We start from the raw sequence: 16,204 nt of genomic DNA, 5'->3' as shown, positions 1-16,204 counted from the left end.
AAATCACCTGATAGCGAGTCCAGGTCCTTCACTTCAGTCCTGATAATGAACTAAAAGTCTAAAGTGTAAAAGGTCTCATAACCCCATGAAGTCACGTAAGGGCAGAGCTATTGCAACCTGGAATTAACAGAATTATCAGCTTTTCTGATTCTGTGCAACATTCACAGTAGGATTTGCTGTTACTACGCAGGCAGTGGAGACTTACACTTATGTAAGTTAGAGGAATAGCTCACCTAGAATATAGAAATGCTCTGGGAATGATAATCCAGTCTAATTTAAGAAGATATAATGTGTTTGTGTTATAAAACATCATATTGTTAAAAGTTATAAGCACACATTACTAAGTTTTAGAATGTATTTAAACTGCTGTTACGATGAGATGATACGTGAAGGTTTTTATGCATTATAATGCCTTAAGAATACCCTTATAATGCATTAACAAGGTTTCATAGAAAGTGAAAGGGAATTTAAAGCCGTTTAGCATAACAAAATGTGAAAAATTAAGGGATCTGAATACTTTTGCAGGGCACAAAGTTCAAAATTAAGAAGAAAGTATAGCTCCATTTTGTTATCTGTGTATCATTTACACAGTGCTGCTCAAAAGTTTACACACCCCTTGCAGAATCTGTGAAAATGTGAGGAATAAAAGAGGATTCTTTTTTTATTTAGTACTGTCCTGAATAAGATATTTTACATAAAAGATGTTTACATATAGTACACAAGACAACAACCACAAAAAATAGCATATAAAATTGACCCCGTTCAAAAGTTTATGTAGGCCTACCCTTGATTCTTAACACTGTCGTTACCTGGTTGATCCACAACTGTTTTTTTGTTATACGATAGTTGTTCTTGAGTCCCTTGTTTGTCCTGAGAATTTAAACTGCCCAATGTTCTTCAGAAAAATCCCCTGAGAACAACTGAGGGACTCAAACACAACTATTAAAAAAGGTTTAAAAATTCACTGATGCTCCAAAAGGAAACGTGATGCATTAAGAGCCGGGGGGTGAAAACTTTTGAACAGGATGAAAATGTCCAAATATTTCTTGTGAATGTTTTTAGAATCAGGGAAACTTTTTTTAATAGTTGTGTTTGAGTCCCTCAATTGTCCTCAATGTGAAAAGATGGATCTCAGAATCATACAGTCACTGCTAGAAAGGGTTCAAATTTGCAAAAGATGCTGGAAAACTGAAGAATTTTCAGGACCTGGAGGACTTTTCTGAAGAACATTGGGCAGTTTAACTGCTCAGGACAAACAAGGGACTCAAGAACAACCATCGTGGATCATCCAGGTAAGGACACGCAGTACTAAGAATCAAGGGTACATAACTTTTGAACAGAGTCAATTTTATAAATTCTGCTATTTTTTGTCTTGTGGACTAAATGTAAACATCTTTTAAGTAAAATATCTTACAATACACAAGATTTTAAAAATAAATATTTACCTAAAATAAAACAATTTTGTGCAGTTTGCCAGTTTACATTCAGTAAAAAAAAATAAAAAAAATAAATGTGCAGGTATCCAAATACATCCATGCGCATTTGATCCTAGATACATACCATACCAGTGTAGAAAAGACATTTATTTTAAGTGTAGTGTATTATGTACAGACACAATGACATTGTAAAGCACCATTCTAGCCCAGTTCACTCCACCAGTGACACGCAATAAAGTGATTGGATTCATTTTCCATGGAGAGCTGCCGACTTCCAGCGACACGAGCAACAGTGACCATCGGCGACAGGATGAAGGCCTGCCCAGCAAAGACAAGCTGACAAAACTTTAACTTTATGCAAACAAGCAGCGAATTTCATGTGTAGGCAAGACAGAGACGTTAAGCGTAAGCATATGTAGTAGTTTAAATTTATATTAAATAAAGGCTATTCAACACAACCAAACTGTCAGTTGTTTATAGGAAACGTCTCTGCTTGTTTTGGCCGCATATTCATAGCCACAATGACAAAGCCTGCAAACAGTTTCTCTTTTTAATATCTTATATATGTACAGATTCCATTTAAATAACCCTATCTCTCCAAAATGTTTTTTCTTTAGCGGAAAAAAAAACATGTTAACAACATGGAATAACATTCGTAAATGTCATTCATAGCCATTACTGCATGTGACATTGGCTAGTAGGTGTTTCCACTATTAGTTGCCTAATCACATTTAAGCCATTAACAGATTTCCATGTTGTTGAAATCGAATCGGTTTTCTTTCTCGTAAAAGACTTTCTGGAGAAAAAGAATTTTTAAAATGGAATCAGTGCATGAAACATATATAAGAAGAAACTGTGTGTGCTCTTTGCCACTGCGCCCATCTATATGCAGCCAAAGAGCAAGTCGAGGGCTATCCGGATCCAAGAGACCATTCAGGCTAGAAGACTGTCTGATGTACTCTGGAAACAACTCAGTTTGATTGCAAAAGTGAAAACAGGAGGGAAGCCAAAAGCCGGCAATTTTGTATGTGGCGAGTAGCCTTGATTTAACATAAAAAAAACTACATACACTAACTGATATACGATTAACTTCTCTGTCTTGACACACGAGATGGATCATGTGTCTTCACTGCCATTTGAAGTTGCTCCTGAAAAATCACTGCTTATTTACATAAAGTTTCTTTTAACTTTGTCACATAGCTGGGAAAACCTATATCCTTGTCACCAATGGTTTCTGTCGCTTGCATCACGGAAGTCAATGAAAATGAACAAGGTCATGTCACTTTGCAGAGCACTGATAACTGTGTGTAGAATACGGTTGTTGGTCAGAGTAATAAAACATGGCACAGACCATAAATATAAGCATCTAAGAGGATCTATTGAAATGGTGGGAGAAAACAACATTAAAAATACAATCATCCATTCCACATTAAGACAAATAACAGACATATAAAAATGTGTAAAAGTCAGTCACATAACATGCAGATGTGGACAGTGGAATCTTTTTTGTCTTCTTGTACAGACACATTTTCAGCTCAAGTCTGTTTGTGGAACAGCTACAGTCTCTTGAACTGAATTCCTCTGTGAGCGGGATGTGACATGTTAGCCGGCTGCTAGCAGTCCTCCTACAGTCTTTACCACTTGCCCCTTTTGCTCCAGTCTTTAGGAGTGAAATGCAAACATTTGGAGTCGATACGGAGGTGACGCTTCTGCATGGCCCGCTCATGACCTTCCACTATGTCCTCTGATAGGGTGAGGATATACTGACCCTGCAAGGAGATCAATCAAGCTCAACAAACCACACTCGACTTAAGCAAAAATTAGAAAACCACCAATTGTCACCAATACATCAAATTAGGGTGGATGGGAAATCTGAAACTGAAGCAGACATCCGCTTGGGATCGCTTACCTTATAATAATTGATGAGGTTGAGGTATTGAAGTGTTGAGATCACATCCTCTTTCTTGACGCTGGTAATCTCACTGATTTCACTGAGAGAATCACAAATAACGTTAAGAACAAAACAACCAGCCCAACTAATTTTATTACAAGCTTTTTTTAAATGAGCCATCATAATGGATGTGGTAAATCTCTGGAAGAAAGTTGTATTGCGCATCGTAAACACATTAAACAAGTTTAGCATTAGATTCTCATTATTTTAAGAACAATCATGGGAATCATCAGGTCAAGACTTTTTTTTATTTTTTTTTTTAAATCTGCATAAACTAAAGGCAGTACAAATAATATTATAATGTACGTACACTTACAATTGAATATATCTCTGATAAAATTCAAATTAAAAAGATTTTTGAATCCTTACAGTAATGATAATTAGAGGTGGGGTGTCAATACTGAACTTTGGTACAATATCCCTCACAACATTATTATTATTATTATATTAAGACAGAAATATTGTATATTACTATTGTAATACAACTGCATTGTAAAATGAAAAAAATATACATTTCATAAGAATATTACCATTACTACTTTAATTAGTAAAATTACAATACTTATAACTGAATTTCTTCACTTGCAAGAGTTAAACCCTCAAGCCTTTATTTTGGCGGAAAACTGCAGGGAGATCTTTAAGTGTCTATGCTAAGTTTACATCCACTTCTCATTACAAATCTTTGCTATAATCATATGTCTACAAAAAAAGTTGGAAATTATGCGAAAGGTGAAAAAGCATAACTGCAGCACATTATGCTCCCAAATGCATGTTAAACTCTCAGCACTTGCAGAGTTGGAGTGCGATGCATCTAATGTAAACCACTCTGAGATTCTTAAAACACCATATCATAAGCTACTCGCATTTAACAATATGGTGACGCTCTGAAACACGCAGCGCAACAGAGTATATACTTGTTTAATTAAAATACACAGTGCAGTGAGTCTCATCTAGATGTCTGAGAGAACACTAGGGTGTATGCTACTTGCCGATAATGTCATAATGCAAAAAATATTCATGTAAATTTCTTAAAAAAAAAAAAAAAAAAAAAAAAAAAAAAGAGTGTGAGATTAAGTCAAATTCACCCACATACACTTTTTGGTTCAGATTTTTGATAGTGAGGTTAAAGACGAAGATCCTTACTTGATGGTGATCTGCGGCCGTTCTCCATTCTCTGATTTGAGGTTCATGAGGATCTCCAGAATAGTTTGAGACCAGTAAGAGCGATAAGAGAGCAGACCCAGATCAGACAGAGGCTTCTCTGGAGTCCCTGTCTTTCCTTCCACTTTTGAGAGCTCATAACCTGACAGATGTGAACAAAAATGAAATATTATTATTTTATTTATTTTTAAGGTTTGCTTATACAACCTACACATTATTCTAAGATGGCAAGCAATAACTTTCAACGCATTGTAAAAATAAACAATAACAAAAAGAAATCCTTATGTGATCACATTCTACGTTCCTTAGTAAAAAGACATAACTGTATGATTACTCACTAAACTCGATTAGTAGTTTGCCATAGCCTCTTCTCTGGTAAGGTGGTAAAGTCAAAATGCAGGCTACATTATAGTCTTCTGTTGATTCCTTTTCCTTTAATGGGAGGGGAAAACACAGCCAATGAAATGCAAGCAAGCTTATCAAACAAAAAAAGGGAACTGGCCAAAATTGTAGAACACTTACCCCTGGTTTCACAGACAGGGCTTAAGACTAGTCCTAGACTAAAATGTAAGTCTGAGCTGTTTCCACTGAAATAAACTTGCACTGACTGATCTTAAAAATATATCAGTGCCTTTTTAGTTTTAAGATGCACAACGGTAATGTTTTTTTCTAAGCATGTTTATAAAAATTACTTAAATGTCCTAATTGATCTATGGTCTAATCCTGGCTTAGTCTAAGCCCTGTCTGTGAAACCGGGCCCTAGAATATCAGCGCATTGATGGAAGCAAAGTTATATTATACCTTGGAGAAGTAGCCGACTATGTGGAAACCCTTCGAGTCATACTCTGTCATAACATAGAAGAGGAAAGGATCCGTGTCATAGTACAGGGTCTTGTGGTCCAGGAAGCATTTGGCCAATAAACACAAATTTTGGGAATATGTCTGTGCAATGGAAGAAGAAAAAAAACTGATTTTAACAGGCCATCAAGAAATATATTTCCATAAACATGTGCCTCACAACCCTAACCCTCTAAACCAACATGCTAGTTTAACCACACTAGATCCAGTAAATTAGGGCCGTAACCGTTTCTTGGTTTAATAGGGTCAACAATCTTTTAAGATTGAGCATAAAGAAATAGAACAGTGAAGGAAATTCTAGATCTAATTCTAGTTGGGATATTTATCATTTTGAACCATTCGCAAATAATATTTGCATAAATTTGCAATGAAATATGGACACATACTTTTATTTGTATGCCTTACATGCCGGAAAAGTAAAACGTTTCTCGTCTCGTCATACTCAGTAAGGAATTACATGAATCACGTTTTCAATCCAAAACGGCCATATTTGAGTAAAAGTCGAGTAGTTTGCATCACTTGATGTTACTGTCGGTCGTTTCACATTTCTATCGTAAAACAGTTGACATGCATTACCTCACTCTCTTTTAATGTACAGTTAAACTGACGCTTCGCGCTAGATTTTAGACAAAATGGCAATTGTCTCATATTCATGAATATATTTCTATTCCCTGACATTTATGTGTTCAGTTAAAATGGTTATCTTTCCACCCATTCAAATAGAAATACACAATGATTATTCTCTCTCGCTCACTCTCACACACACTCTCTCACACACGTCACTTCTGCCTGATCAGTCAGTTCAAAGCAAATTATAACAAACTAGAGGTTACCCACCTTGTTTTTCCTGCCATCTATTTCAAAAAATGATATAGTTCCTTTGCGATAGATCTCATTTCCTGGAGGGTGTCGAAGGTTGCATTTTGTCTGTAATAGTTATAGACAGGTGACAATTATCTGAGGGCATGTTGCTTAAGCCAAGAGCACACTAAAGCTTGTTGTTTTAAGTGTGTCTGTGCTCAGGTGCTTTTCAGCAGAAAAAAGAAGTGTAAGTGGCAAATAAGGTTAATTTTCAAAAAATTAAACTGATTATGGTAAACTTATAAATAAATAAATAAATAAATAAAATAAATAAATAAAATAAATAAATAATATATATATATATATATATATATATATATATATATATATATATATATATATATATATATATATATATATATATATATATGTATGTTATTTTTGATTAACTGTGATTGAAACATCTCATTAGACTGAAATAATTATAATACCTGTATGTAATCAGCTAAATAATGTAAGAACATCACCAGATGCAAGTACAGCTTGACAAATTGAACTGTAAGAATAGTTTGACCTGCACAAATAAAGGACATAAGCAATTCAAATAAGGAACAGTCTATAAAACATTTGTTGTGACTGTTCAACATTAACATTACCTTAGAACCAAATTAGGTAGACTATATGCCGTGTGTTTTTTCCCCACGTTATGATACTCATGTGCAATATTCCTTGCATTAAACCATCAAAACAAAAATATGATGGATTATTTTTTTATTACAAAAGATACACTTCTGTTCAAAAGATTTTTTTAACATTTTAATAAGAAGTCTCTTCTCACCAAGACTGCATTTATTTGATAAAAAATACAGTTAAAAAAATAATATTGTGAGTGAAATATTATAACAATTTAAAATAGCAGTTTTCTTTTTGAATACATTTTAAAATGTAATGTATTCCTGTGATCAAAGCTGAATTTTCAGCATCATTACTTCAGTCTTCAGTGTCACATGATCCTTCAGAAATCATTCTAATAAGCTGATTTGGTGCTCAAGAAACATGTATTATTATCAATGTTGAAAACAGTTTTGCTGCTTCATGTTTTTGTGGAAACTGGGATATATTTTTCAGGATTATTTGATGAATATAGTTTAAAATAGCAGCATTTATTTGAAATAGAAATCTTTTGTAACATAAATTATCACTTTTGATCAATTTAATTGATTAACTGTGTTCTTGCTGAATAAAAGTATTATTATATATTTTTTTCAAAATCTTTTGAACAGTAGTGTATGTTTTCTTTTGGTGCAGTTTTACTGAGATGGAAACAGACTCTCATATGACGCTGTAAGAGGGTTTGACATTTTATCTAAAGCAGTCTAACTACAGTCCTTAAGCTCTTACCAGATGCCTCTGGAGACACTTGAGGCTCTTGAGGTACTTAAGACAAAATTCACAAAGGTAGAGGATGGGGAGGGTGGTGAGCTCCTGTGGGTATGGAGAAAAGTACCACGGCTTTAGCCTGTGCCGGCCCAGCTCAATACAGTCTATGTTCTTCATTCGCGTGACGATGTCATCGTGACTGCGGTCCGAAACCAAACTACCAGTCATGCGAGGGGCAGAGGGGATACCATCAGAACTGTCCTGCGAATCCTGATAGCAGAGAGTAGAGTTAGAGAGATAGTGGGACGGCATCTAACAGCAGTCAATGACAAAAGCAGATGTCCTGTGCATAAAAAAAATAAAAATAAAAAAAAACTCTGAACTTTATCATATCTCTAGGGAAATCTTGCTATCACTGTAAATATCAGGAATTACTCGTTTATTATTACCCAATTAACTGAAAAAGGAAAAGAAATACTATTATCTTCCATAGCCTAAGTATAACTGACTCTGGCATTTATGAGATCCAATGGCTTTTTAGCTAAATTTCTATAGTTTGAGTTTCATACTTTTCTCTAAAAAGCCTCTCCTAAATGCCTCCACTTTAACAGACACACAATCAAGGCAATGGGAAGTAAAGGAGCCGGACCTCTCCTGGTGGCAAATAGACGGTGGAGCAGCGAGGGTTGTTATTCTGGAACACCTTTACCATCTAACAGAAAAACACAAGTGGAGGCAAAGCTTTGGGACATTTTACTTGAAAGTGGAGGAAAACAGGTGATAGCAACAAAAAAAAAAACAAGGAAAAAGAAAAAAAAGACAATTATGAGTAGGCTAGACAAAACATTTTATATATTTGATGATTAGGGGACGATGGGACTTGCGGCCTTATGTTTTAATTTTCTTTTAACAGTCCAGAAATGTAGCGTTTTAAATCCCAAGTAGAAAGAAAGAAAAAAGAACCAAAACCCTCACATTCAACATTTTTTAGATCACTTTATATTTACTTGTATACCTTCTTTTGAAGACACACACACATCCCCAGATTCATGCTAACCAACAAGATATGATAACTTCATGCTAGCAACTTCTAGGCAAATAAAAATAAAATGTGTGATTTTTGTAAGAATGTATTAAAAATGAGTGATAATCAAAACATTGATTCAAAACTTGATGAACATCAAGGGATTCAGCCATTTTAAGATTTGATAGAGATTAAAAAAATGCAGTGCTAAAAAAAAAAATCTTTAAATCGAGTTGCCGGTACTACCTCATCCGTTCCTCCACAACTTTTCCTTTTTCTCCCTGGCTGAGAAGGAATAAGACGACGTGTTGTTCCATTCTTCAAGAAGAAAAAAGCAAAGTCAAAATGAATAAGCTCTCAACAAGTTCTTTGTATTGTGATAATTAAATAACAGCTATTTAACTCTTGTGACAGACTAACCCAACAAACACCATGATTCATTTCAACGCAAAAAAAAGGTCTTTTTTTACCGTGGTGAGAGAGGCGAGCGGCTCATGTTCTTCTCTGGATTTAATGCTGAAGGAGGAGTCCCTCATGGCGGGATAGACCGAGGCCTGACTTGCCTCTGCAGAGCTAGGAAGTGAAGGCACTGGAATCGCTGCTGTAACTTGTGTTGCCAAAGACACAGATTCTGCTTTTCTCTTCTGAAAGAGCAATCAGAAAGACAAATCACTTTTTCTCTGCAAAGAAAATGAAACACAAAATTCTTAAAATAACACCATAATAATAAAAAAACAAAGAAAAATGTCATTTCTATATGTTATCTAAGATGCGCTAGGTTGTTCTAGATCAGTGGTTTTCAACTCTGTTCCTGGAAACTCACCACTCTGCACATTTGCATGTCTCTTATCTGACACATTTATGCTGCCTTCATGTGCTATCGGAATTATCGTAAATACGAGTTTCCTAGTCAGAATTTGGACATCAATGCCCTCTCAAGTCATATTTACTAACTGGAAAAATCTGACAATTTTGAGTTTCCAAGTTGGCCATAAATTTTAAACATAGCCAAGGTGAGAACGATTGCTGCTTGACTGGTATTCTTTATTTGTTTTTTTTCCACAACAGCTACATCGCCTTGTCTTGTCATTTGCAGTAATTCATATTTACATATGAATAACCATTTGAAGCATATTGTGTTTAATACACAGTAAAAAATAGCATGTACTTGACCGAAAATCCAGAATTGTCAGCAGGCTAACTCTCTAGATAGCACAGTCAATGTTTATATGGTTGACAAAGAAGGGGGCACTACATTTTATTTAAAATTAAATATCTTCAAATCATTTTGGCTTTAATAAGATTTCCCCAAGAAATAGGAAATAGTCCCCCAAGACTGTACCTGGTGTCCTCCTTGATTTATGTCCAACAACAAAGCACTTGAACGCGACAAGCTCGTAATCACAACTTCAGAAGTTTCCAACAGCACGTGAAGGCAGAATTATGGTGCGTTCGAGACATGTCAGAAAGGTCGTATTTACAAGTTGAACGCACATGAACGCCACCACAAAGTCGTAAATACGAGTGGGAAGCTCTGGATTTTCTTCAAGCCCCGATCTTTACGAGTTGGAGGTGTGTCAGTGAGAAACATGGAGGAATACCACAATATTTATAGGTATTTAGCAGAGACATTGTCGGGCTGTTTGATTTATAACAAAATAAGCTAATAGCCTGCACAAAATATAATAGCATTGTAATATAACAAAATAATATGTAACAAAGTTAACATTGGTTTCATAAACTAATTCAAAACATAAAAGAGCAAAACACACCTGATGCACATTATTTGTTCTTCAAGAACTTTTTCTAGAAGTAGAGCTTAAAAACCTGGCTGTATTTCTGTGTAGTTAAATAAGAGAAGGTACGCCACCATCTTGCTCTGACGAAAGTGACTTGAACGCACCTGACGTCGTAAACAACTTCCCAACTCGTAAAGATGAACTTCCCAGGACTTGAACACATCATTAGGCTGGGTTCACACGGTACGATTTTGACCACAATTTGGCCGTCAGAGACTAATTTTGTAAATCGTTAGTCTGACATGTTCACCAAAACAAATTAATCAAATTTTACTTCCGACAAAATTCTGTCAGTGTCAGAAGATTAGATGCACAGTCCTGTAGTGTGACCTCTCCTACGACAACAGTCAAATCAAAAACCAGTAGGAGCGCCGAACCTGATATTATCATATATTCTGGTCCCTGGATATGGCTTGGGTCTCTCCTTTAGTGTAAATCTATGGGATTGTATTCACCAACTGTTATTTATACTTAGGTTTACGGACTTGAACAAACCTTTAAACCCAAGTATGAATACCAATAATCACAACTAACAGCTGATGCGAGTAAATTTCAGTCACTTACCTGAAGAGACATTACAGGAATTAATGAGTATGTTGGTAATGAGTGATGAGAATATATGATAAATATGGAAAATGCTTACATATTCACTACCAGTTAAAATTTAAATTAAGGTTTTTTTACTATTGTTCAAAGAAGCATCTTATGCTCACCAAGGCTGCAAAGAATTTGATCAAATGCTGTATAAACAGTAACATAGTTAAATATCATTACAATTTAAAACAATTTTCTTTTTAAATTTATTTTAAAATGTTATTCCTGTGATGGCAAAGCAATTTTTTCCAGCATAATTACTCCAGTCTTTAGTCTCACATTATATTTCGTAAAATATTCTAATATGTGGTTCAGTGTTTTGGTGCTCAAGAAATATTCTTATTACCAATGTTGATATTATTTTTTTTTTTTTTTTTTTTTTTTTTTTTTTGCTGCTTAATATTTTTTAACCAAATAACAAAAGAAAAAAGAAAAGAAAACACTTATTCAGTAAGGACACATAAAATGGATCAAAAGTTACAGTAAAATTTTTAAATTAGGGGTGCACGATATATCGGCCGCGATATAATATCGGCCGATATGGACATTTTTTTTACACATCGGTATCGTTCCGATGTCAAAATATGGCCGATGTGAACAGGCCGATATTTGACGTGTGAAGCTGAAGATGAAGTTGATGTAGAGAATGCGCCTGAGAGAAATACACATTTCATACAGATGACATAAGCAGAGAACAGTCTGTTTTCTTTCCTTTTGAATTGTTCTGTTTAAAAATAGAAGTTTCAAGCTTTCTATATGTTCCCGGTTCTGTGAGGCAGGTAGGTTTCGGTTCATTTATGAGACGCGCTGCTCCAGGTTCACGCGCCGTCGCCTCTGTCCTGATTAAATATTTTCTACTATATTTACTTAATCCAGGCAATTCGTTGATGAAACATTGATCAAAATTAAGATACAATTAATACAAAACGAAATTAAATTTAAAGACAGGCTTTGTGCTTTCTGCTTGAGGTCTCTGTGAAAGTTTTAAAGCAGTTTTTAAGTGCCGCTTTCAGAGCGCTCACGTCTGTAACGGAGAACTGGCCCGCCGCCCGTCCGTACATTGTTAATGCAGTCCTGTGCGACTTATGTTTTTTTCCTCTTCATGGCACATTTTTGACTGATCGTTTTTTGACTCGTGGATATTTGAATATATTGCTTGATATTTGATACCCGTTCGAATTTTGTTTTTCTCAAAAGTGACAGCACGTGTGATTTGTGGATTAGGCTGATAAGCGCGAGTGAGAAACAGGCGTTTATTTATTCATTCTCAGTGTTGAGAAATGTAGACTTCATGTGTTATTGTGTTAATAATAACTAAAGTAGCCTACCTAATTATGTTACATATTTATTTTTGTATGAAAACTAGCGCGTTCGTTACTTATGGATTAAAAAAGTAGGCTACCGTTGTATCAGTGCTGCGCGAGCTCTCCCTCACAAACACGGACGCACGCACCGAGAGAGAGAGAGAGAGAGAGAGAGAGAGAGAGAGAGAGAGAGAGAGAGAGAGAGAGAGAGAGAGAGAGAGAGAGAGAGAGAGAGAGAGAGAGAGAGAGAGAGAGAGAGAGAGAGAGAATAATTGTAAAATGAAAAATTGACGGGCTAAGTTTAAATTTTGTTCTTGCTTGTTTGTTTTTTTTCTGTCAAAATGTCAAAGCATTTTGTATTATCCATCCGTGTTTTTAAAATTCGTTAAATGACGGACGTTTTACTGTTAACACAGCCCATATGTCGGATTTGTCTTATAGCCTACTTGTTATTATTTTTAGAATAAGTGATTCTTATGCTATTATTGGACTCCTGTCTATTCATTGTTGACTGTTTTCTATAAATATGTTAGTATTGGCTAACATTTATTCAGCTAATGCGTGTCCTGTTTAAAATGTGCAATGTTCAAACGCAAAGACAGCACGTCACAAGAAGCCCTTTTCCCTGTGGTATTTTTTAGTATCATATTTGGATATTGGAATAATAAATGAAGTAGCCTATCTTAATTGTACACATGTTCCTTTTTTATATATATTTTTTACTGTTTTCTAAGGGTTTCTTAATTTTAGACAAGTTGACCAGCACACATTATATGCAATATAATGCATATGTGTGTCCTATGTGTGACATATTTTGCACACAGGTAAAGGTGCCCAATATCAGTAATTTCTAAAGTAAAAAAAATGTGTTTTGGAAAATAGCTCTTTATTTGATAATCATTAAAATTTGTTTTCTATACAGAGATATCGACATCGGTAAATATCGGTATCGGCCATAACAGCAATATTAATATCGGTTATCGGTATCGGTCACAATTTTCACATCGGTGCATCCCTATTTTAAATATATAAATACTTTTATAATAAATGACAAATATATAAATACATAATATATAAAGACATATTATTAATCATTGAGCACCAAATCATCATATTAGAATGATTTCTGAAGGATCATGTGACACTGAAGACTGGAGTAATGATGCTGAATATTCAGCTTTTCATCACCGGAATAAATTACATTTTAAAATACATTAAATTACAAAAGTTATTTTAAATTGTAATGCTATTTCACAATATATTTAAAAAAAAATCTGTATTTTTGTTTAAACAAATGCAGTCTTGGTAGCATAAGAGACTTTTTGACCATTAGTGCACATATATTTTGGAAAACAACACTGAACAGATTTTCTTTAGGAGGGGAAAAACAACAACAACTCTACAACAGATACTATGAATTGAAACAGATACTATATCTAGAACTGTATGGCATGGAAACTGTTTAAAATATTATCTTATTAAAATAACAGATCACCCCAAAATGAAAATTCTGTCATCATTTACTCTCATGTTGTTCTAAACCTGTAATACTTTCATCTGTGGAAGATATTTTGAAGAAAACAAAAAAGACGATAATTTGAAGAGTTTTGTCCTTATAGAAGAAGTCAATAAGATCCAAAACAACAATGAACATCACTGACTTTCATTGCATGGATGGACACACACACACACACACATACACACACACACACACACACACATACACACACACACACATACACATACACAAAACCTTCTATTGTGTTCCACAGAAGAAAGTTTGGAACAACATGCATGAGGATAACTGATGACAGAAATGTTTGTGAACGAAAATCTTTTAATAGTGGTAACATTATCATTAGATAAAATGTTCAAGCTGCTTGATAATCGGCAATGTAAATTGAGTCGAGGCAAAAATTGCATCCCTCACACTTGTTGGAAAATGAGATATGAGCTTTTTCGAACTAAATTCAGCCCATTGATAAAAAGCTCTTGTTTGACAGATTGAGTTTTATTAGTGTAAATAGGCAGGTTTGTCTGTACCGGTGTGGGGAGGGTTTTGCCTCTTGATGGAGCTGAAGCAGACTGAACGTTGAGATCTAGACTCTTCCTCTGAATTTGAACAGAAAGGAAGAGAGGATGGTAAAGGATTACATGGCATGTAAACAACTGCTTGAGACACAATGTTTCAAAATGAAGGTCAATCACTGAGGTGGGGGCGTGTCACACTTAATCTCAGAAATCCTAACATCGTAGGCAGATTTGAAATGACGTTCTTACCACATCTCTCTCTGGAGAACTGGGGCGAGACCCCGGCAGGCCGTTCTTCGTAGGGGTCTTTGCCTCCTTTTTGGGAAACTGGAGCTTCTTCAAGTCCAACCGGTCTGGAGTCACCCATTCATCCAGTCGCTTGTTGACTTTCCAAAAAAAAAAAATGTATATTTTCTTTGCAGTTAGCAAACAGGCTGAACAAATCTTGCATCAAATAGAATCGTAATATGAAAATATAATTGTATTCGTAAGGCAGCTACAACTGATTTATCTAATTGGCAGGTAAATGTTTGATACTCACAGTCGATATAGTGGACATAGTAGAGCTTTCTCCCAGGAATGTCTTTGACACTGAGAATTTCAGCCAATGCTTTGAAGGAATAAAAGGATAAAGGAGCATTCAAACAGCTGAAAGCTTAAATCAGATCCACTCATATCAAACAAGGAAAATTGTATTTCAGAAGAATCCCGTTAGAAATTTGCTTTTCAGACTAGATGTCAACTATCTGGCCCCACCAGCTGATAGTCCAGCAACACAAACATCTAGACCAGCTTGAACTCATGTGAAACCAGCTACAACCACAGGCTGGGTTTTTTTTTTTTTTTTTTTTTTTTTGCTGGATTAAGATTTTAACTTAATAATAAGGAATTAGACAATGTCATGTGTTCACATCACCAGCAGACCAAAAAAAAAAAGAAAAAAAACACGTTTGCCCTCTATCTCTAACAAAACGTACTATAGCACAACAATGGTATTTTGCATGTGAATCTTGAAATATGTACGTTAAATCACACACCATTCAGTTGCATATCAGATACAGTAAAGCATCAGCTAATACCATCACCACATTGCGTTTAATAACAAATGATTAACGTTCGGTAAGAAGAACAGTCCCTAATTAAATAAACAGTTTAATATGGACTGCAAGTCTTTTGTTTACATTCTGTCCGGATCCTACTTACGCCACTCGTCTTCATTTTCTTGATTTTTTCGCAGCACGGGAAGACGGCAGCCTTCAATGATTTCCACCTATTGGGACAAAATGCCATTATAAACGACAGCGACCAAATGCAACAGAGACATGTTTTAAAACATCACTTAAAATACACAAAACCACACTGACTGGGAGATGCTTACCGAGGAGTCCGCCATCTTGTTAAATCACAGAACACCTCCGGCGCACAGAATTGTGGGTAAAAGGAGAATGCAGGATTGATGCTCCAGGGGGCGCTTGACGTACGTACTACTCATAGACAGCTCTTACTCAGAGCCATATAGAGATACTAAATACCATAACTGTATTATATACTACTACTGTATATAATTTATCCAGTTTTTGTCTCCTTTATCTCTTTCAACACAAGAAGCACAAAGGGGATTCAGTGGAAGACTCCCTGCATTGACGCTGTAGGCTACCCTCACCTTCAGCTCCTTGGATTTTGCAAAACTTTCCTTGCTCCTTATTTTTAATAAACATTAAACTTCCCAGTGTTGGTCTTTGTGAAAAAGTGCAGATACACCTAAGTATGATTAGCGCACAATTTAGCACAAAATCTTTTGTTCTATTTAGTTTGCTCCTGCTGACTTGAGCATATTTTCTCCTTGGACACTACAAGAACAACAT

The 16,204-nt window shown here is 35.3% G+C and overlaps 1 protein-coding gene across 4 annotated transcripts; it reads right to left on the bottom strand.

Annotated features, from left to right (window-relative positions):
- Window positions 1-1,674: 1,674 nt before the first annotated feature.
- Window positions 1,675-15,783, bottom strand: kat5b (K(lysine) acetyltransferase 5b). 4 transcript variants are annotated; one of them, XR_013821228.1, is made up of 16 exons: window positions 15,718-15,783; window positions 15,543-15,609; window positions 14,881-14,949; window positions 14,589-14,725; window positions 14,352-14,420; window positions 9,082-9,255; window positions 8,858-8,929; window positions 8,237-8,299; window positions 7,609-7,857; window positions 6,244-6,333; window positions 5,350-5,490; window positions 4,887-4,980; window positions 4,531-4,690; window positions 3,346-3,427; window positions 2,625-3,205; window positions 1,675-1,787 (listed from the first exon to the last, which is right to left on the bottom strand). XR_013821228.1 is itself a non-coding variant. In XM_079870967.1 (15 exons), exons 1-15 carry the CDS (start codon window positions 15,730-15,732, stop codon window positions 3,071-3,073), a joined length of 1,617 nt encoding a protein of 538 aa, XP_079727093.1. In that variant the 5' UTR covers window positions 15,733-15,783; the 3' UTR covers window positions 1,675-3,070. The 4 variants fall into 4 exon arrangements, 3 of the variants coding, with proteins under 3 accessions (XP_079727093.1, XP_079727094.1, XP_079727095.1); XM_079870967.1 differs by having other exon boundaries at window positions 1,675-3,205; XM_079870968.1 differs by lacking the exon at window positions 8,237-8,299 and having other exon boundaries at window positions 1,675-3,205.
- Between the last annotated feature and the right edge of the window lie 421 nt (window positions 15,784-16,204).

Source organism: Squalius cephalus (genome assembly GCF_949319135.1).
Source record: "Squalius cephalus genome assembly, chromosome: 5".
Classification (NCBI taxonomy): Eukaryota; Metazoa; Chordata; class Actinopteri; order Cypriniformes; family Leuciscidae; genus Squalius; species Squalius cephalus.
The sequence above is the reverse complement of the archived record's forward strand: the minus strand, read 5'-3'. Positions and strand labels throughout refer to the sequence as shown.

Bases quoted from the DNA above. Each gene is read 5' to 3' on its own strand.
- kat5b (XM_079870967.1), bottom strand. The intron at 9,256-14,351 runs GTACAGACAAAC...TTGCTCTTTCAG, and splicing joins GCAAAACCCTCCCCACACCG to AAGAGAAAAGCAGAATCTGT. The intron at 8,930-9,081 runs GTAAAAAAAGAC...TTCTTCTTGAAG, and splicing joins CGCTCGCCTCTCTCACCACG to AATGGAACAACACGTCGTCT.